Source organism: Dicentrarchus labrax, unplaced genomic scaffold (assembly GCF_905237075.1).
Source record: "Dicentrarchus labrax unplaced genomic scaffold, dlabrax2021, whole genome shotgun sequence".
Lineage (NCBI taxonomy): Eukaryota > Metazoa > Chordata > Actinopteri > Moronidae > Dicentrarchus > Dicentrarchus labrax.
Genome location: NW_026136706.1, coordinates 14,700,366 through 14,724,146, shown reverse-complemented (window position 1 = coordinate 14,724,146; position 23,781 = coordinate 14,700,366). Strand labels below are relative to the sequence as shown.

The window sequence follows — 23,781 nt, the reverse complement described above, 5'->3', positions numbered from 1 at the left end:
AAAGGAGGAGCTGATGGATCTTTGAACATTATAACAATACAGGTCTCACTTTGCATTGGATAGGAATGTTCATCCACAGACTATTTTTAACTCATGGGATGCTTGTACTGGAGGTGGTAATCTAATATTCCTCTCCATACCATCTGTGTTTTTCTCTTAATCATCTTACTGTATGCTAAGTGCAAGTTGTACCATCCATTGCTTTCAATCCAGCAAACATTTGTGCCAAATTTAACAGACTAAAGGATCACAGAGCAAAATATCATGAATTGATAAACAAAAATGAAATATAGTTTGAGCAAGAGCTGCTAGTTATCCCTGATGGCTCTGGAGACACTGATTGAAGATGAAATTAGGCCATGCTGCGTAGCTTACAGCGGTCTCGCTGAGGCGAGATATTGCCACAAGACCCAAGGACTCTAAACAAAGGGTTAGCTTGCATGGCCTCTCCCAACATGCCCTAGTCCCGATTGGCTATACCCCAGTAACATTGCGTATTGGCTTAAGCAGAATAGCCTTAAACGAGAAACATGTCAGATTTCATTATACAAGACTTACTACCAGGCAGTAGTCTGGGGCTGTACTGTTTAAAAGCTGCAGTTGTGGATAGTACATTGGTAGGAAGATATAACAACAAAAATCAGCGCTCAACAATATTACTCATGTTTCCCCCTGAAGTAGATCAGCTTATGCAGATTAATACGAATCCTCAATACATCAAATTTAAAAAACGGGGTTCAAATAAGAAATAGCTTCTCTTATTTTGAGATAAGATTTTAAAATGTGTATAGCAGTACTCGTACTACTACATAAACACTTCTACTATATATTTATGTATCTTCAAGACATCTTATACTTTCATCACAACTCTGTTTGACCTGTGAGTCATTGTAAGAGTGGCCAAAGGATCACTTGATTAAGCAGCAATGTTTTAATAATTGATGATGGAAATAGAATCTAGAGTAATGAAATTTCCATCATGAAAAGGGAGCTAGTCTTAATACACTGTCCATTCATTCAAGCAGGTGTAAATAACATTTCTTGGCTAGCAGGGAAACACTCTATATAAAGGTCAGGGAATTAATGGACACACACTGGCACAAACTGCTCTCACTGTCAATGATGTTAACCATGTCCAGCAGCTATGGCTATGTTTGGACAGTATTGTTGTGCTGATTTGAGTGTTGCAAGAGAATAGGAACGTTGGATAGCCTAAAACCAAAACGGTCAGCAGTCTTCGGTAGCACGCATACTGTACACCACAGCTTATTTGTGTTCATATGACAGAGCCTGCTATATGGTACAAGAAAAGACACATTCACGAATTTTGTGTAATAACTCAGTTCTGTATATTTGCTGTGCTTTTCTTTATTCCATGTATGTTCTGCCAAATTAGTGAATGTGTTTCCTAATTTCCCAGATGAGTCCCCATTTTTCACAGTCTAAGAGCAAAGCTGTTACAATGTTAGATTTAATCGCTTGATTTAATTTGATTTAATGAGTTGTATGCATTGTCAAATTGAAGTTTTTTCATTACCATGTGCTTTTTTCCCCCCTACGTTGCAGTGTATGCTTGTCAAACACTAGTTTGTACAAAGTAAGACTAGTACTGTACAAAGAGTATACCCGTTCAAAAAATCCAAAGGTGGGTTGAGGAGTCTGCCATAATGAGGGGCATGAAACATACAAACAAGATGAGGCACACTTTACTCACTTGAAAGCACAACTTGAATGAGTTTAAAATGCCATGCAATTGATGATTAAAAATAAAACACACACTGGAGATGAATCAGTGTATTCCCTGTTGAGTGTTTGTATCTCCAGTGCATGTTGTTTACATCGTCAGTTTCTATTCTGTTGTTTTTTTTTAAGAAAAATGTATTTTCATAAATCCAGTATTATTTCACAGTGAATCTGGAAAAGACCATAGCTTCTCATAAAACTGTCTGACGGTTTTGTTCATCTTGACACTTCAGCTGAGAAGTCATGTCTGCCAAGGCAAGTTGTCAGTCAACAGAGAGTAGCATCGCAGATTTAGAAAGTGGGATCTCTTCCATCTGAATTCAGTTTTTATTCACATAGTATTCAATGGCTTGAGTTTAACTTAAAATGTAAAGATTGATTTTAATTGTATTCACATCACAAAATGTTTGGTAATGACTTATGGTTTAGACACTATGATTTTTACGTGGTACTATATGATGAATCAGTATTTTCACTGGATAAAACAATTAAGATTTTGTTGAATAATTATATATAAGGAGGAAAAAATCACATCAAAGGGTGATCATTTGGGTTCACATCATTTTCCCCAACAAAAGACCTTCATTAGTCTCTTAACCTTTGTTGAAGGTCATAAAGAAGATGAATAACACAGTTGTTCCCAATCAATAAGTGAGTCTTTCTTCAGGTCATGAGAAGCTCTGCTGATCACATGGCTTACTGCCACTGATTTTGGGTGGAGGGAAGAAAAGCTCTCCCTGTTTTATTCGCAAATAGTTCCTTTTGCAGGGTAAGAGCACTGAGGGCAAATATGCAAGTTTACAGAATAATAAAGAACGCAGTGATAAGAATATATCGTCAGATCAAATTTAGAGCTTCCCAGTCTGCTGATTTAAAATAGCAGTTATAAAGAAGCTTTCCTTTGATCCATTTTGGTAGAGGTGACATTCAGCAGGATACCAGATGAGAAGAGACCCCCATGGTTTAGCCTTTAAGCATGACCATTGTTTCCCCATCTGGTGAGGAAAACTCAAGCCCAGAAATGTTTCTGCTGAATTTACCATCTTGGCTGTCCACAGAGACATTAGTATAGATGTTCAGCGTATTACTCCTATTTCTTTCCTTTTACAGATGGGTGATTTTGGTGTTGGCTTTATCAATGATAATTACTTTATCATTTATTCAGCATTTTATTCACATTTTGCATTTCCTTACAAATGTCTTACATTTTCTAAAATACTCTGTCAAGAAAGAAATATGTTTTAGAGAATGCATATATTTACACGTAAGCATACAACCATGTAGCAGGGGACCCCTAATACTGCATTTAGTACACAGGTTATTGCTGCTTTCGCAAAACTTAAAACCTTTGGCAGGCAGCAAAATTTTGATCAAGTGTACTGACAATGGAGTAAAAAGACATAATTTTTTCATATCTACATATAAACAACTCACTTCTGCTCTACATGAGGCTGATGATGTATCAGACAGGGAAGTCTAAATATTTAATAATGTTTAAAAACATGGGATTTGAAAACTACAAAAATGTAATATGCTTCAACATATAATTTCTTCTCTTGAGTGGCTTGTTAGAAAGGTGGAGGTACAGTATCTCAATCTACTTAGACATACTGTTCCCAATATATTGAAAACTCACACCAACTATATAACTATATCATATTCACATTTTGGTTGAAAAAGAATAAAGAATATGTGGTTAGAAATCTGACATTAGATGATGATCATTAATGATAATAATAATCACTCCCTTAATTTCCCTGTCACCACTCCAGTGTTGACTTCTGAATAAAGGAAAAAATGGCCCAAAAATAACATCAATAAGTACACATTTTTGGAGGAAACATTTTAAGGATTTATCACTAACAAATTTAATTCCTGCAGGATTTATCAGATTGTTAAAAGTCGATAGTGAATAACTCTCTCGCTCACTTAGTTTCTCCTTCACTGTGAAAAATAAGCATACTGTTGAATCAAACAGATCAAAGTCAGAACCAAAAACGTTTCCTTTTATAGAAGGGACAATGTAGAATTAAGTGAAGGCTTTCTGGGAAATGCAGGAAAGTGCTTTTTATGAAAAAGGGATTTTCTGGGGAGGACTCACAGTTCCCCAGCCCTCTAAGCACCGCTCTTCTACTTTACAACATAACATAACCAGGCACCCATGACACCAGACAAGATGGGTGTGGAGTGCACACCCGCTGGTCTCATTATCCACATACAGCACACACACAAGCGTTTGCACTACCGTACAGTCCAATACAGTAACATTGAATTCTACCTGTATTCTCAAAGTAATCTCAAATACTGTCCATTCTTATGTTTTCCATTTAATTAAAATCACATTATCATATTGTCAGTGGTGACAGTGCAGCATTACTTCTGGGAGTTTTGATGCAGAAAACCTTCCAACAGAACTCTGGCATGTTGAGGCAGACCGAGCTTGTTATATTTAGTCAGACAGCAAGTCTACTGCTAATGAATGCTGCTGGCAGGGTGTCTGTGAGCCCTGCGGAGATTACAGTGAACACTGGTAATATGTGTCCTCTGTGAGTAGGAGCAACACAACAAGCCAGACAAAAAGACAGACAGACCTACATAGGAAGACAAAGGGACAATTAGCATGTAAGACATTTTGATTTTATGGGCTAGACAAGAAATATCACTATTGGTTTTTTTTTTGGTTTTTTTTAATAATTGAACTTTTTTGGAAAATATGTGATGTGGTTTTTCATTAAGTTCTGAGAATTTGAGTAATTTCAGAGATAGGAAAAACATCAAACAGCTTTCTCCCATACCAGAGATGGTCACTGTGATATTGTATGTCACCCCAGCTGTATAGTAGCTCTTGTGCTGCTGTTTAGGGTCCAGTGAGTAGAAGGTTTCATTGGTGAGCAGTTGTGGCCGCAGGCATCAATAGCTTTCACTAACACAGCTAGAACCAATGCAGTTGAGAAACTGAGGTATTCTTGGCTCAAGACTAAGTTTAGATCACAGATTGTTTGCTGCTCCAGTGCCCCACATGATTCACTGTTCTGGTCATTATTCCTATGAGCACATTGCAATCCTCTAAATTGGCTGTAATCTGTCCTGCCTGTTTGATTTATTCTACTAAACCCTGCTGTCTGCATCGTACTGTGGCTCTTGCATTATATTTGTCCAATTTCTGCAAGCTTTGTCATTTTCATGCAGTGTATTTCTCATTAAAATACAAGTGGTGCATCTGAGTGGGCTCACATAGACATGCAACACACATGAGCGCACACATATACTTTGTTTAACCCCCAGGATTACTTATTGTATCCCAACTATTTCATTTGTTCTGACATGCAAGACTTGACCTTTAAATCGGATCAACTTCTCCTCAGTTTTCCCAACATTCATGTAAAAGCAGAGAGAGGTGTTAGTCATTTTTTATTTTTCTGTTTAATTAACATTCTAAATATTGGTTTCCACAATGACTTGTCTGATTGTGATAGTACTCCAAGTTGATACATTTTGTTTGAGCATAATGTTTTTTTGTATAGTTTTAGGTTGAATAAAGACATCTGGGGACATACTAACCGGTTTAAAGATTACAGGCAGAAGGATAATGTATGATTCTTTTTCTTTTTGACACTTTCTGACACTGTTTCTATTTCAGGGTCCGACTTTCAGTGTACCACGCATATAATCCCAGTGAAAAATGAGGAGGGCGTGGTGATGATGTTTATCTTAAATTTTGATTATGTCGTGGATGAGGAGAGTGACAACTCCACAGAGAAGATAAGCCCAACATCCCCTACAAAGTCAGACCAAAGTGAGTATTTGATATTACATTCTTTCCTTACTATGATATAAAAGTACCTAAAAAGCATTTCTATGTAGCAAAAAAAAGGGACTATTTTAGTCTTTGTTGGCAGGGTATTTTTTTTGTTTCCTTTTCTTAATTGTTTTATGTAGAAAGTTATTCTACGCCAGTATTTTGTAGGCAAAACAAATCATGACATAGTGCATACGCATGGAATTGCATCTGTCATGCATTTGTTACATTTTAATCAAATTTTTTTTTTTCAAATTAAACCTGCACATTTTGTGAGATGGCACCATTCCTTCGAGCAGCAACAAGGACCTTTCATTTTGTGTTGATTCTGGTGGTCCTTGTGGATAAAAGCGGTAGCGTTTCTACCCCCTCATTTCATTTATTTCAAGAGGATCACGACCCAGTGGCTATCTACAAACAGCCAATCTTCTCTCTGATGGTCTCTTGTGCTTGTGTAGGTCATAAAGAGGCATCAGTATTAAATTGAGACTGTTTCATAACGAGTCAAAATGTCCTTGTAGTAGGTAAAAACAACTAATTTCTCACTCCTTTAACAAAGGGCGGTTGCATAAGTGGATGGCTGCAATTGAGATAATTATATAAAATAGCCTCTAGAAATTAAGAAATTAAGCATTAGAGATTTTGATTGGTTGATATGCTCAGTGTAACCTCCAATCATGTTTCCAAAATAGTGTGCAGTTTGCCAGTACAATGCAGTTTGAGTGGTATGCTTACGTAAGCTTATCTTGTGAAATATGTTTAATTCTTAATCGTTATGTCTGTTCTATGTCTTTTTGGGAGAGCAGCATACACTTACACTACATGCATGTACTGCCCCCCTTATTTTTTTATGTGTGATGTGTGTCAGTAGGTGTAAATGTCAATGAGACATTCCAGCTCCTCCCTGATTGGAGGCACTCAGCATCTCTTCTCTGACTGGAGCTCAGCTATCCACTTCACTCAGCATGAATTCCTCCAAGGCACTGGCATTAGGCTTCTGCTGTACTGTGTGTGTATGTGTGTATTTAAGTGTGTGCATGCATGCATATGTGTGTGCACGCGCGTGCATTCATGTGTGTATCTGCTTATGTGTGAGTGAGTTCCTGTGTCCGTTGCTAGCATTGCTAATCAGAGCTGATTGCTTGTGACAGTGCTTCAGCAGGGGGACCTGTGGGTAGATGGGCCAGATAAACATATGATGTGACTTTACATTACAGAGTCTTGACTACATGAACACATCACACATAAAGTATGACGTTACCATTGTCTTTGGTCCTTACATGACACCAGGGAATAAAAGTGTTATTTTAAGCTATATTTGGTTTGATTCAGAATTGCAATATGGCCAAAAGCAATATGCAAATCGCAGAAAATGTAATTCTTTGATAAAAGTAAAATATGTGAGAAAACAGAATTATAATGAAGTACTCTAGTCTGAAGAGATGCCCTGGTATACAAATCTTGTTCTCCAGTTTTAAGAAAACCTGTTTGGTACAGACCCCGTCATCATGATTTTAATATTTTTTTCAGTGAAAATAAAATTTGTGATGTAAAAACTATCAATACCACACTAACTGGGAATCATATCACATTCTCAACGTCGGTTTAAGTAACTGCAATATAATTATTTGATGTTTTTACTATATCACATATCACAACATATTGTCTTTCATATTGTCCACACCACATATTTCGTATTTCTTCAGATGCGTACAGCAAATACATTTATTAGTAGTATTTAACAGCATTTAGACCATAACTCGACACAAAAAATTGGCACTGGCAGCTTTAAAAATTTAATTACTTTCAGGTTATCAGGCCTTTAAAGTAGAGTGACAGAACTAAATAGGACAAACCTCTACATCAGCTCTTTCAAAGTTGTTTATTTAGCATTTTACCTGAAATGATAAGGAAAACATTTCCAAAAAGCCTAGCCATACATTTTAGTGTGGCAGCCTGTAAAAAGTGATTTTTGGACATTGGAGGGCTAATTATGATCCGGTGCTGACAGCAGGCAATAAGCCTGCAGGTGTCAACTAGCACAATATTGAGCCTGGAAGAGAGTAATCCCTCTTTCCCTCAGCTGCCATCTAGAACACACCATTCAGCAACCTCAACATGCCTTCGAGGACCAAAACTAGAGACAATAGTTAGAAATTACTCAGCACAAAGATACACTGTTCAGTGCACAGAAACTTATTTTTACTGTTCAGTACACAACAGGATGCATATCATACATTGTACAATACAATTTACTTTCAGTTAAAACTTTAATTATAAAGGTTCCCCATCACTATGTTTACTCTCTTTTAATTATTTAACTCTAATTTCATACTGAGTGATATTCCAGCTATGTAATTGCTGCTGCACGCAGTGGAAATTATGCTTTTACTGCAGCGACTCCTGAATGGGTTAATTATACATATCAGTAAGAACTAACTAGATGCTGTTGTGGAAGAAACATATTTAAGCCAGAGAGTAAATATAGAAATCTGACATTTACAATCTTGTCAGTGGTTGCCTGAAACTCCATTAGAATCAATGAACATTCAGGATAGAGGCCCAGCCAAGCTATTTTCTTTCAATACTCAAAGATTCAAAGGATCAGAAGGTCCACTCCAAGCTCTCTCCTCATCCTATCCCTAAGGGCAAGCCCAGACACCCTGTGAAGGAAAGTCATTGGAAAGTGACTGCCTATACAATCTAATTGTCTTGAATACTACCCACAGCTCATGAGTATGGCTGACGGCTGGAACATAAGTCAGCTGGTAAAACAAGAACTTCTTCTTCATATTCAGCTCCACTTTTCAACAGTCCCATATAAAGTCCACATCATTGCCACATCGATCGTCCTGTTAATCTTACACTCCATCTTGCCCTCACTTGTGAACAACTCCTTCCCTTGAAGTAGCAACTCACTCTCAGCTCAAATTGCAACAATCCCCTGTTTTCCAGCAGAATACAATGCTGGTGCTGATTTTCATCTTCGCCCATTTACACTCCCAGTAACAAGAACACACATTTATTTTGGGGAGAATAGGTCAACATGTCTTCTTAAGTATTAGGATAAATCAACCCCCCTTGTAAAGCATTCTCAGTCATCCAGGTAATAGCGTATTTGGAAGTACTTTATCATTTCCAGGAGTTGCTGTTTTATTCCGGAAGACATTTCATCACTGAACCAAGAGATTTAATCAGTCCACTCTCTAGTATGGAGTGCCAAGTAGGTAAACCTCTTTAGATCATTTGCACTTAAGTCACACAAGAGTCTTTCTGGCCACATAAGTTGTTAAAATCACATGACAGTTAGCCTATGTGTGAGTCAATCCCATGAATTAGGGTGTGAATTGCTTTTAAATCTTTTTAACACCTCAGAAGAGATGCCAGGACAGCACTGTAAGCTGCTAGTGAGCCTTTTTTTTAGGAAAGCTTTAAGCAAGATCTAGTGAAAAAAACTTAAAATAAAAAGATTAAATAACAGTCATTCTATGCATAGGTGGAGTGTCCATGAAACTAAAGAGGATCTTCCATAAACACAGCATCCCTGAGTTTTACAAACCCAAACCCAGCAAATCCAGTCCACCCTAATGACCATACACCCAGATATAAGCACAACGATGTTTATACACAATCTAATAGACCCTTTTTCACAGCAGCCATTTTGACATGTAATAGGCATTACCATTGATACTAATTCAAGTTTTGTTTCATTTAGTGTAGCAGAGTCTTTTCAGTAAATCAACATGCACGATAGCAGCACCCTGACTCTGTTTGACCTGAATGGAACGGTACCTTAATTAGTTTAATTGGTAACACCTGTGTTTACCCGACTATTTCATGTCAAAATGGCTGCTGTGAAAAAGGTGTGTTCAAGCAGAAATGTACAGACCATTGACAGTATATATAATATACTGGGTACAGACCCATAAATCAGTGAGACAAAACAACCAGTGAACAAACCCAATATGGCCCAATATGAGAGAGCAAATCTTAAATCTCAGCAGTCTACCGTATATAAACAACAATAAGGGACACTCCTTTGAGGACACCAATGTAAATATTTTTGGCAGAGAAGACAAAAGGTTTAAAAGGGGAAAAGCCACCTATGTCAAATTGGAACAACCAACTCTGACCAGAGGAAAGTGAGCAATAACAACTCAGCCACCTTGATGTTCCTTCCTTGGCTGCTGTACTCCTTCATACCTATAACTCTAAAAATTGTCATGACTCTCATGTGATGTGAAGGTGTGAAAAACCAAGAAGTTTAAAATCCTTAGAGACCCCACAAATCAATAGAATTGATGAAGCCTCCTGAATGAGTAGTGACATGTCTTCGAACCTAAAATAGCAACAACTCTGGTTGTCTTTGATTTTGTCTGTGTGGATACCAGATTCACCATTTCTCCCTCAGATATGTACAATGCATGTTTACTCACTTTACATGTTTATAGAATAATTTTTATTATTAATAAGTTTTACTGAAGCTAAAGAATGAGTTGGCTTTGGTTACAAGCACAATTGCCCCTTCACTTGAAACAAGACAGAGTCAGTCAACAGCCATATGCTATCAGCTCAGCAGGTGTAATGTTTACCATGTTCAACATATTAGTTGAATGTTTTAGCTACTTAGCAGTAAATAGAAAGTACAGCTATTACAAAATACAAGCATTGAGCTGATGAAGGTGCACAATTAAAGGACTCACCAAAGTTCTGAGGGGAACATTAATGTGTTTACCAAATGTTATGAAGCATGCATCTAATAGTTGTTGAGAGGCTTCACTCAAAAATACAAATGTCAACCCCATGGTGGCACTAGAGGAAAAGTCAGGGAGCCAAAAAAAAAGTCAGTAGGCTTCATCCTTCAGGGACCATAACTATATGTACAAAATTGAATGCCTCTTCTTTAAAGAGTTGCTGAGATATATTTGTCTGGGCCGAGTACCAACTGACACGTCAACAGACCGTCATTTCCATCCCTAGAGCCATGCCGCTACTGTTACTAAAAATAAAGCTCTTCTCTAAGTTGTTCTCCATTAAATTTCATAAAAAAGAAATGTGACAACACTTTACATTTAACAATTGTATTCCAACTGAAAAAGTCAAATTATTTTAAGTATTAGTAAAATATGGGTAAAGTTTTTATAGTACTGTGTAATGCAAAATGCATCTGTGTAGTATAGTATGACTATATATAGTCATATATATATATAGATACAGTATATTTTTAGGACAGACAGACAATATATGTTCTGGTCATGATGCCGTTATAGAAGGGCTCAGTTGTGATCATTTGTACTACAGTGATTTACATTGCTCAAGGATATTTTCCTTAAGCCACTCTAACAACAAACCACATCTTATTGGGTTGATATAAGCCAGACTTGTCCATACTAAAATATGTTATATGAGTATTATATAAGCATTCAGCCAGAGCAAAAGTACAGATAACGCAGTGTCCCTGCAGAGAAAAGAACAGCATGGTTGTCCATATCTCCTGCCAGCTCAGGATGTCATTACGTTCCTCTCCAGGAAACTTGTTGAGTGTCATGGCTCTATTGTAAGCTGCTATAGTTGTAACATCAGCACATTTGGCCAGGGAATGGAAACAGATGGCAGTGACATTATGTAAGGAGGGTGCTGAGGGATGGGTGCCTCACGAGCGAGGCAGGGTTCACTTTAACTCTCTTTCTATTGTTAATGAGCCAAAAGTTTCACTCTGTCCTGAGAAGTCATTAACATTTGCTTCTGAGTCCATTCTGAAAATGCGCCTTCTGTACAAGAAATGGGTTTCTGTCTCAAATCAATGAGGCATAATAAATCAATGGTGCTATCTTCTCTTTCTGCTTATGGGCACTGAAAGGAGATATGTTGCAATATGGCTAAAACCAAATCTCTTTTGATTTGTCTTCATTTCATAGTTTAGTGCAAAATGTTGAACACAAGGGGATACAATGTTCAGCTAAAGTTTTGTGAAAGATTTGAAGTTACAAAAGATTTGCCCTGTTTGCCTGGGGACGAATACAGTATAGACATCTTATAACAGCTTAAACAGCTAAAAAAAGTAGACACCCAGCACTCCTGAGAAACCAGAATCAAATTGTGTTAATTTTAGTATTCGTAGCAGACGTGTTTTAACACCTGCTGTTCTCAACGTAGGGCCTCTGTGTACTTTTTTCATATCACTTTTGTCACTACAAAAGGGAAGCTGACATACAAAAAGAACGAAGGTAGGCTATACATTATAACATAATAGACCATCATATAGTCAGGGATATTAGTGAGGGGCTCCACTGGTTCCACTATCATGACCTGAGCAATTACTGAAAATTGGTCTGTGATTTGAGTGTTTTATCAGTCTTCACTTACAGACCTATTCATATGTTTTAAGCTGAATAAACCTCTTATCCAGCAACAAATTTCATTTTTCATTCATACAAAAATGATGTTATGCTTTTGAGATGTTTTTATTGTATCAGTGCTGTACACTAAAATTGTATTCTTTCTCAATTTTTAGGGAGGAGTAGATTCTTCCGCTTCCGCCAGGCTGCTTTGAGCTTAATGAATACCAACAAGCAATCTCTTCCACAAGAGGACCCAGATGCTGTGATGGTGGACTCGCCCAAAGAGAATGAGGACTCAGTAGCCCTGCAGAACTTCCCCTCACCCACCAAGAGCCTTTGCAGTCCCATTGAGGCTAATGACACGCATGGCCTCATTGGCTCAAGCCACCACTCTTCCCAGGCTAGCATCGGTCCTGAACCACTTGACCATTCATCCCCTAAACTCCCCTGGGAGAAGCTGTACCAGACAGAGCAACACCAGACCTCTACCACCCTGTCAAACACCTTCCCCAGAGGCAGTATCAACAGCATGAGGCGAGCCTCATCCGTCCATGAAATTGAAGGCTACTCCAATTCCAAAAGCGCATTCAGGGATCGTCATACAAATGAAGGTATGTACTACAGTGACTACTGTTAGTAAAGCTTATAGCTCCAATCTGCAATTAGTGTACACTGGCCCAGACATCACATTATATGAGTTTGCATTAGAATGCAGACCAATGTTAATGAGACCATATAACACTGTAACTTTACTTTTTGCTGTTATCTTTTCCTTACCGTGTATAGGTTTATTAAAATGTTTTTTTTTTTCTTGATTTGCTCTGTCCATATGAGGCTGCATTTAGACAATGGTAGCGATGTCAGAAGTAATCATGTATTTCTGCCCATGATTTCATTGCTCTGTGCTGTTTTGGAGCATGACTTTGAAGCAAGGCAATCAGCATAAATGCTCTTCACAGATCCACTTTTGGTGGACAGGTTGAGTGGGTTTGCTGCACTTAATTATGTAAAATGGTTGTACTTGTACCAATGTAGTGATTTTGTCACATCAGCAGTCTATAAAATCATATAATGTGATAATTTAAGCTTCATATCTGTTCTCATCATATGCTAATCAAAGCATTTTAAAGTAACCTGCATGAATGGATGTTTGTGTTATGTGATACCATGGTAGCTCTGCTAATGTGCTTCAAGCTACACACGCCATTAAGCACACAGTATCTGTGGGAAAATCCAAAACAAATGCATTGCTATCCATAGGCCATCATAGTGTTAGGTTACAGAAATTCTTACTCTGTACTCAGTAGCTTTGTGTTGCCACACATAAAATTTCCTAAAATGATTTTTAGCAAGGAATGCACTTACTCCAGTACCATACTGTTCGCAAATGTGCATTGATGCAAACAGGAGCACTGTGGGTGAAAACTTTGCTTTTAGGAACATGTAGAATTGCAAGGCTTATGTCTCTAAATGAATCACCAGTTCTTCTAAATTGGTAATTGGTTCTAATTCACAGCTAAGTAATCGACCTTATTCTGGAAAACATAAGATAGCTGAGCTGTAGTCCATTTCCCATTTGCAAAAAGTAGGCTAGCTAAATATTCCCTGTAGCTCCTCCACTATCCACTGATGCCAGAATACATTAGTCAGTGGTACTATTTACTTGTAGGCTGCTACTGCACAGCTGGCTACATCAATACAGATCTTATATATTTTATAATCTTACATACAATTATACAGAGCACTATGTATCACTGTTATGTTACCTAAAATACATAAAACATGAAAATTAATCAGTCAAGCTGTCCTTTAATCTTTGTTTAATCTTTGTCCATGTTTGCAAAACCAACAACTGATATCATTATTTCACTAAAATATTAATTGTAATTGCTTAAGCTCTTAAACTGATTTAAAATCTTATCAATGGATAGTTTGAAATATTGTATAAGATTTTGTGAAATGTAAAAATAAGTTTACCAAGGGTACTAACGTGACTGTTCTCTGTTCTAAACCAATAGGCCCTTTTAATCACATGAAGTCCAGCCTGCTTGGCTCTACCTCTGATTCTAACATCAACAAGTATAGCACCATCAGCAAGATCCCTCTGATTGCACTCAACTTCCATGAGGGGACTGATAAGAAGACTCACTCTCCACCAACATCTGAGACAACCATCATAGCACCAAAGGTCAAAGACAGAACTCACAATGTCACCGAAAAAGTCACACAGGTGAGTCAGGAAGTCCCTCTTTGTTTGATATTGGAGTATCTTCTGAAACATATGAACTTTATGCTAGCAGCTTATTGTCATGTGGCATCGGCAAATTGGTCATTTTGAAGGTGGAACTGAGGCAAAATCTTGAGCCACAATCTCGATAATCCTTGGTTTTGAATTTCAAAGATCAAAATTGGTGGGGTGTATGGATGCGAAGCTGGCAAATGGATTATGTCTTTGTCACTGGACTAAGGACTTTGACTGTAGTCATTGGTTGGGGGTGCCTTCTGGGAGGGTTGTGGGATAGCGTGATATACTGATACACAGAACATGATATAGCCTGCAGGTGAAATTTCTTGCTGGCAGGTGAAAATAAGCAGCTGGTGATTCCCTGGCTACCCAGGTCAACAGTGGAGCAGTGGCATTAAGGACAAGAGTGAAGGGTAACTGGACATTCTTAATTGCTGAGAAAGGACATTCCACTGATCCCTCATCAAAAAGAAATTCATCTTTTTACGTGCAACCCCAGATGCATGTTCATAACACCTCTGCTGGGATTCACCAGGGATTCAGTTTTTTTGTTCAAGGACAGTGCAGCAGGACCAACACTTCCTGTCATATGGATGAAACAAGGGCTATCTAGTGGCACAATTACATGTTGACGAGACTAGCAGCGCAGCTGATGCCAGCTTGCCAAGGACGGTTAAGCATGCAGGCATTTGTTGCAGTTTTGATTAGTGAATATAATATAATGTGAATAAGTTTCATCTGATTACATTGAACAGAAAACCAAAATAAATATACCTATATTTTTGGGATAACTTTAATCATTCTGAAAAACTCTAGAGGTAGGTAGAAATAGCCATGCACAGCAAATTTGAAAACTGTGTGTAGGTCAAACTACAACAAGCGAGCAATGTTAACAGTAACCAAGCACAATAGAGGCCTAGAAACCTTATATTGAAAGTTCTTTCAACAATGCTTTCTCATTCATAAATTAAGACAAACTATCATGATTAAATGCTCTCCCCTCCCTGCTGACTTTAGCTTGGAGACACCACTGAGATGTGAACACTGCATCTCCTTCCTGACTGTTAGCATGGGGAAATCTATAATTCATGTGTTGAAGATAGGGGGAATGTGCTGAAATGAATAGAAAGACCTGCTGCTCTCATCTTCAATCCTGTACTATTTTCTGCCATATAGGGACCCCACTCTCTTTGTCTGCCACTGCTTATTAAGCCAAAAAAGGGGACAGCTTGGCCTTCCAGAGCACACTGAATAATTTACAATCCAGTCAGAGTTCATTCATATGAGGAAATTAAAACAAATGTTTGGTCATCAAAATATAAGTTGAAAAATATCTATTGGAAGAGGTTTAGACAGCATTCCTCCACTTTATAATCTATACAGTAAATGCTTACAGTTTTTTACCAAGAGTACAGAATGTGCCTCTTGCAAATGTGGAACAAGTCAGTGGCACATTATTCATGTGGCCAGGACATAGGTGATGTACTTGTCATACTAGGTGACTGCCATTACCTAATACTGTTTGACTGCAGAGCACTTACATTAGTGTCTCCGTTGCTGTCAAGTCAGTCCTTGAAGTGTGTGAGCTGGTCCTGGTGGGCTTCAGTGATAATTATCATAAGAATCGATCAAATTGTCGAAGGGATGATCAACAAAACAGATAGCTTTTTTGACCCACAAAGAGAAATTCAATTTATATCAATTTAGGCAGGTGACAGAAAATCCACTTTTCATATTATCAGTGATCCTATTCAACTAAGAGGTTAACCCCCATTAAAATTAAGTAAAGGTGGAGTGGTCCAATCCGGTGTGTTTCTTTACTGTTCTGATCCTCTCTTAACACTCCTCCAGGTCCTGTCACTCGGAGCTGATGTGCTGCCAGAGTACAAACTCCAGACAGCCCGCATTGACAAGTTCACCATCCTCCACTACAGCCCATTCAAAGCTGTGTGGGACTGGCTGATCCTGCTGTTGGTCATCTACACGGCAATCCTCACTCCCTACTCGGCTGCTTTTCTTCTCAATGACCAAGGGGAGCATAAGAGGCGTGAATGTGGATACTCCTGCAGCCCTCTTAATGTAGTGGATTTAATTGTGGACATCATGTTCATCATTGACATCCTCATAAACTTCAGGACCACTTACGTGAACCAGAACGAGGAGGTGGTCAGTGATCCAGCTAAGATAGCAATCCATTACTTTAAAGGCTGGTTCCTTATAGACATGGTGGCGGCAATCCCCTTTGACCTTCTTATCTTTGGCTCAGGATCAGATGAGGTATGTTATCTCTAATGCATATATATTTTTTACCTGTTTTTTTTTGCTCCCAGGGAGCTTTACTGCATATCAACCCAGCCATGCTTGCACTGTTATCCATTCACTAAGTCCAGACTTGTGCCCCTGGGCCACTACTTAAAGCCTGAATCTTTCTGTCTCGGCTCTGAAGGATTACTTTAAATTGCATGTTTGTTTGTTTTTTTTCTTTTTTTTTTTCTTTTTTTTGAATGGTCCCATTCTAGAATCCATTTACACGGATTAATGGCTTACCAAATGGCAATCAATGATGCATTTATGTGAGGAGCAGGCCAACAGGGCTGTGCGCACAGCTTACATGCAGATGTGAGATGGCCATTGGTAGGCTGGCTGCCAGGCCTGCTGGCTTGTTTGTTGGTAGGATATGTCCCCTCAGGCTCTGGATCCACTTCAGTGCTTTATCGTGCTTTGTAGGCACTCCATTACACCAGAAAAGCTTGTGATTATAAACCATAATCATCTTTTCGACCACCGCTGCTGCTGCTGAGTCAGTTGAGTGAATGACAACAAATCAAAAGGAAGATGGACATTTGTTCCTCTCACAACATAGTGTAACAATCAAATCACAGAACTGGCCTGGCAAATCTGCACAATTAGTTGCAAAAAACATAATTTTTTGACACTATTACACTATTATTTTCATTTCAAACACTCAAAAGGGAAGACTAGTCGTTTCCCTTTCAGGTCCATAAATAGTCATATACCGTGATAACATGCTGATACATTACTGGCAGTCATAGCTTTACAGCTTGGTGTTTACAATTTTCAGACTGAACGTGCAAAGTCCCGCTCAACTGCATTCCCATTCAGAAAATAAAGGAACAGAGACAGTGGCAGATGGTTTTCACAAGGCTCATTTAATTTAGCAGCTTAATAAGACGGTTTTAACCTACAAGCGCTTAAGTAAACCTTTTGATTAGAGCTGGGAACATATTTGAAATAGATTTCAATCAAAGTCTTGTTGCTTTCAAAACGACTTAGTCTTGCCAGAAGATTGAACGTACTGTGAGAGGCATTATGGAAAATTGGTACCATGCAGTGATTTGTTGACAATCATAATTATTATAGAAATAGACAAACAAAAGATTTATTTCAAGCTGTTTCACTGTGAGTGCGGAGGAAAAGAAGTTGAGTGCTTTGTCCCAACTTGAACCCCTTAAATGTTAGAGAGAGTTCCCATTAGAGAGGAACAGAGAGAGAGGGAATTGGGGTTGTAGTGCTGTACAGCTGTGTTACATAATTGCTTGTGCAGGTACATTTAAGACTTAATTGAACTTTCATTTGATTGTAGAGTGCAGTGTGCTTGTAGGTTTATCCAATACGAGATTTTCTAATTAGTTTTTTTTCTGGTGTTTTTAGATAAGTTATATTTGTAAACCCAGCAGTAAAACAGGCATATATTATCATAAGTTAAGAAGCACAAAAGCTACTGGTTTTCCTTCAAACTCTAAATTCAAATTAAGGGCTAACATACCAATAGACAAAAGTACTCATACTGATGGGTATTTTGAGTTTCCAATACATAAAGGCACCAGTCAAACACACTTAAGGCCTTTTTGTGCAAAACCATAGTGCTAACTATCAAAAAAACAGAGACATACATCAAGTTGTGAACACCAATAATTAAAATAAATAGATATTTAATTCTATTTTTGGAAGACCCAATTCATACATAAATGCAGCCTACTGTACATGACATAGCTGTTTTGGTGCTGCCAATTGTGGTAATTCAAAACATTTGCTGAAGGGAATGTTTGTGGTCATGGGAGAATAAAAAAATTTCAGTGGGATTACAAGTACTAGATAGGATACAGACCCAGACCACTAATGTCAAATGCAAAGGCTTAATTTGACACAGGGCAGATTGTCCCAAAACTGATCTTAAAGGCAGTGCAACAGGCAATAATTTAGGCCTTCATCATGGATCTAATTTCAAAAGAAGAAACCTCACAGTATAGTCAAATGCCATATGTTATATTGAAAAAAACATTCTTTCCATGAGTTTTTATTGTACTCCGAGTCATAAAAGGCTATGGAGATGTGTCTCCAAAAGTAACATAATGTAATAATGTAGTTTTGCTGTGCAGAATTATGAATGACAATGCTTAATAATGTCTGGATTCAAAAATAGTGAAACTATTGTTTAAACAAGTTTAACTTAATTCAGTAAAGAAACAGAATGAGGAAAATGTCAGATAGGTTTTGTTTTTAATTTGTCTTAGAAAAAACAAGATTAAATACAAGACTAACTGAGTGGTTAGGAAGGAAAGCCTCTCTCGTGTGCAGACATTAACTACACTTTCAAAGGTCATTCAGTAATTGTCAGGTAGATGAATGACCATGCTAATGGGAATGGTGGTTAGTGTTGCTAAAACCCTTCTTGATGACACAGAAGCAGCAACAAACTCCCAGGGACCCACAGAGTGAGTGTTCCTCCCTGTTCGGTGTTGAATAAATGAGAATTTATCTGTGGGCTGCTTCTGTCTTCACTTCTGTGTTCATTTGCTTTTAACCCAAGAACTGTGGGGAGTTGCCTCAGTAGAGTTAAAGAAACTCATTACCTAAGTTTGTGAACTGACTCTTAGGATTTGTCACAACTTTAGATTTGTCTGCTATGGCAGAAACGCAATAAATATAATAGTTTCTTAGTGAGAAAATTGCATGCCAAATGTCCAATGCTGAAATGAGATGCATGTTATTGTAATACTTCTACAGTATTGTTAGTCATATTAACATTCAAACTACTACTGTACATCTTTTTAGACCACCACTCTGATTGGCCTGTTGAAGACAGCTAGGCTCCTGCGATTGGTGCGTGTAGCCAGGAAGCTGGATCGCTACTCTGAGTACGGTGCTGCAGTCCTCATGCTGCTCATGTGCATCTTCGCCCTTATTGCCCACTGGCTAGCTTGTATATGGTACGCCATCGGCAATGTGGAGAAGCCCTACTTGGAGCACAAGATTGGCTGGCTGGACAATCTGGGCGTGTCCATAGGGAAGAGATACAACTACAGCGATCCTAGCTCGGGTCCCTCTATCAAGGACAAGTATGTCACAGCACTTTACTTCACCTTCAGCAGTCTGACCAGTGTCGGCTTTGGAAATGTTTCCCCAAACACCAACTCAGAGAAGATCTTTTCCATCTGTGTCATGTTGATTGGATGTGAGTATGTTATGGTCTTTTTATTTTCCTTTAGCATAACTTTATTCTGCTTTTATCTGGCACAGCACTTGACATAATTGAAGACATAAACAAACTTCACTGTCTGTCTTTATAGCAGCATTTATCCAAGTTAACAGTGTGTCTCTGTGGGTAAAGGCAATAAACTTGCAAAGCAGTCTGTCGAATGTAACTTACCTTATTAATTGATCATTGCCTGTATTTCAGCTCTCATGTATGCCAGTATTTTTGGAAACGTCTCCGCCATCATCCAGAGGTTGTACTCCGGTACGGCCCGCTATCATGCTCAAATGCTACGGGTGAAGGAGTTCATACGCTTTCACCAGATTCCCAACCCACTGAGGCAAAGGCTGGAGGAGTACTTCCAGCACTCGTGGACCTACACCAATGGCATCGACATGAACACGGTAAATAAAAAGGACCGCCATCATTAACCTACTGCTGTAACTGGATAGGATACCCAAAAAAATGAACTGATCGTGGAAATACTGTACATGCAAGATTCTAAAAAGCGCTTTCTCTCTCTTCTCTGCTTTTCATCTGGATTAACATCTCTCCATTGGTAAGAGCAGGAGGTACATATTTTTATTTCTTGTCATTTAAATGGCTAAATTCTGCACTGTTTAAAATAACAACCTCATCATCCTGACGGTGTCAACATTAAAAATTTAAAAAGTATGATTCCTGTGTGAATTCATCTCATTATTATAGTTTCATATGTTTATAAAGCAAATAAATTATATATTTGGGCAAAATATGTCAGTGTAAAACTACTAACATGCACTAAAAATGGCACTAATATTGTCACAATATAATATAATTTTGTCTTATTTCAATTCCATCTGAAATTGTATTTGCAATAGTTTTATCATCAACATCTGTTTGCAATCAACAAACTTCGTGCCTTGCCAAAAAATGTGTTCACCTGTGTCTTGTGTTCTTATTTATTAGTTTTATGCTCATTCTCGCTGTCACGTTAATTCTCAAGTAATTTTGTGGATTTTGGTAGAAACTCTTTCTCAATTTCCCATTAGTTCAAGAAACAAAGGTTTAGGCATTTAGGAGATAACCCAAGAATAAATGTTGTGCTGTGTGTCAATCATATAAATTAAAGCATAACATTCCCATAAATTAGCTTCTTACCCATTGCTGTGATTTATGGATCTACCTACTTAAAAGAATTGTTTTAATTAGCCATAATCTCATAATGATGAAATGGCATAACAATGTGATATACAGTAGCCTATAAAGGAGTGGGATAAAGCATAAAAGTTGTGATATTAAATGTGGTTAGTGGTCAGAAGAGTCTGTTTTTCTACTTTAACAAGTTATGTAAAAATAATAATGCATGCAGTTAATTCTTTTTTTTAAGCTGGATGTGCACATCAAAAGACTGAATTTAATCCTTGGCTCCTACAAATGAAAGGATTTAGGGTATAAAAACAGCGTCTTTGTTTGTTTGCATTTATTACACAATTCACTTTATCCTCACTTTAATATTATGTGTTACCAGCTCAAGAAAAGAAAGAGACGTAGCCAAAACTGAGCGGGCATGCTGCTGTGTCTTTAGCTCAGGGGGCGGTTACATAAATCCAGGTGGCAGTTATTTTTACATTCAACATTTGTTATGAAAACCCCACAAAAAAGCAATTAATACATCTTGATATCATTCATATCAATGCATCTTTATCAAGAGACAGTTTCTGCTCTATTACACTTGAGGTTTCTCACGATACACTAAAGATGTGATGTATATGCATCCGGCTGTGTTTAATAGTCTGTGACTCTGTAATGTGTTTATCATCCCATTCCCCTATAGCTGTGCTATTGTCAGGCTTCATAACAACTTCTCTTTGCAAAAGTGCATTCATCTTAACACATTTGCTGCTTCCACCAGGTCACAGAACGATTATCTAAATGCATCTTTTTGAGGATATCAAACCAATATTTTATAGCATTTTACTCACAAATTTATGTTTGCATCACAGGTATTAAAAGGTTTTCCTGAGTGCCTGCAGGCGGATATCTGCCTTCACCTCAACCGGAATCTTCTTCAAAACTGCAAAGCGTTCGAAGGAGCCACCAAAGGCTGCCTGAGGGCCTTGGCCATGCACTTCAAAACCACTCATGCCCCTCCTGGAGACACCCTGGTCCACAGCGGTGATGTGCTCACCGCTCTCTACTTTCTGTCCCGTGGCTCTATTGAGATCCTGAAAGATGACATTGTGGTAGCCATCCTGGGTAAATACAATCCCTTATTGTTCATGTATAATAATGTGCAACCTGAGTATTAGGTGCTAAATGAATAGAAGAAGAGACTGTTGTGCATATGCTATGAAAGCTGAAATTGTTATAGGTGGCGAAAGCTCCAGAGTTTCTTATTTGAGCCAAGATAGATCGCTTTTTTATTTGACCTTTTGCCAGTGCCCATCATCTGTATCATGGATGTAGCAACAGTGTCTATTGCTCTCAAAACCTCACCCTATCACAGGGAGGTGTGAACAACGGTAAAAGTCACCTCCCTATTGTACCGACGATCTCTCAGCTGAATGTCAGCATCAAATCTGTTGAGACAAAGACAAAACCGTTGTTCCACTGCTTTGGGTCTGATCTTGAAAATAACTCAGAGATGGTTTTATCAGTTTGCATTATATTGTTAGTGCTATCAGTATGCTAAGATTTAGCTTTTTGTTTATCGTCAAAGAGGAAGCACTTACAGAAAGGTTTATATCCACATGTGAATTGAAAGTGGATTCGATGTATAATGTCATGTCATTTCATTTTGCAGGAACTACTGTGCAAAGTAATGTTTTAGACAGAGAATGTGGCTTTAATACACACATGGATTACCACTGTTGACTTTTGTGAAGAGTATTAATTATGCCGTTTGTTATGATTGATCGAAAAATATTGAATTATTGATCAAGCTAAGCTCCTACTCTGCCCAGGATGCTTGATATTTTCAAAAATGTGATGAGCCTGCTGTCATAAGCTCAGGAAAGGATAGGTAGTGCTGTTCCCCAATGGACACGCATTATTTTAACATAGTAATACTTATAATGGAGCTAAGCATGACATCAAAGAATTAACTGTTATAATGTGAATCCTTACGTGAATAATTTTCAAGTCATTACAGCAGCTAAACCACATCATGTTCACACATTTTGACAAGAATGGCAAGGTGTGCTTGCCGCCCCCCATTTCTGTCCTCTGGGCAACAGGGCTGTGCATGTGGCAGGTTTGAGACTCTGACATTTCTATTAAGTGGCTCCATGAAAGGTTGTTTGGCAATTTCAAAGAACATGGTGAAATAGCTGCCACTTTTTTGACAGCAAAGGGAAATGAGTTAAAGCTGCAAAATATAGATTATTAAAAAAGGGCAGTAAACTGACAAAAACAATTGCCAGCTCTAAATGTATTAATAAAATTTTTCCTTAGTAATATAGTAATACTGAATACTCATTACTCTTATTTGAATAAAGAGTATTTATCTTTTTCCTCACGGGTGAACCACAACCAGGTGCTACAGGCCAAGCCTGGATTAAACTTGCCATTATTCATGAGATGAATGCTCTCCAAAGCTGCACCTGACAGAATGGGGTTTAAGCTTAGCAAAAGCTGCTGCATCACACAAAACCCATTATTAACAAACACACTGGAAAAGTCAGTGATCTCATAGATCAGCCCAGTTATATTTCATACAAAAATAACGCTCTATCAGCACCATTTGGCTCCAGTTTGTTTGAAAAAACTTGTATGTTGCTCAGGGTGTTATCACCTCCCAAATTACCAGAGCCTCTAACAAGGTAGCGGTCAGCTGATAGTGCTAAAGCTTTTTTCCCTCTCTAATGATAGCGAATCCAACAAGGCTACTAGCATTGTTCCACAGGTGAGGAATTAGTGTCTTGCACTGCCATCCAGGCTAATGACTATCTAAATCCTTGTGTTGAAAGCTGTATGTGGGGGGAGAGATACACCACTCTGTGTGAGGCTGTCCTCTGTGGTAGAAAGGTGTCCGGTGCATGCTGTGAAAGGCACACTGGCAGCCAACATATCATATCTCTTTCTCCTGAACCCCTGCTTACAGTGTTGGCATTTAGTGAACCCCGGGACCAACAAAGGGATTTTTCATCACAGCCTTTAAACCAGACCTCTAGTG

The 23,781-nt window shown here is 38.2% G+C and overlaps 1 protein-coding gene across 3 annotated transcripts in view; it reads left to right on the top strand.

Annotated features, from left to right (window-relative positions):
* LOC127365234 (potassium voltage-gated channel subfamily H member 7-like) overlaps positions 1-23,781 on the top strand; it is a 38,908-nt gene that overhangs the window by 4,866 nt on the left and 10,261 nt on the right. Inside the window, exons 3-9 of one of the 3 annotated variants that reach the window (XM_051403120.1) lie at positions 5,384-5,539; positions 12,057-12,494; positions 13,902-14,113; positions 15,980-16,405; positions 19,205-19,604; positions 19,830-20,029; positions 21,611-21,863. In XM_051403120.1, coding sequence (XP_051259080.1) covers positions 5,384-5,539; positions 12,057-12,494; positions 13,902-14,113; positions 15,980-16,405; positions 19,205-19,604; positions 19,830-20,029; positions 21,611-21,863 — 2,085 coding nt within the window. Of the gene's footprint in view, positions 1-5,383; positions 5,540-12,056; positions 12,495-13,901; positions 14,114-15,979; positions 16,406-19,204; positions 19,605-19,829; positions 20,030-20,194; positions 20,408-21,610; positions 21,864-23,781 lie in introns of those variants that run through there. The other 2 variants (XM_051403121.1, XM_051403122.1) reach the window with 2 other exon arrangements.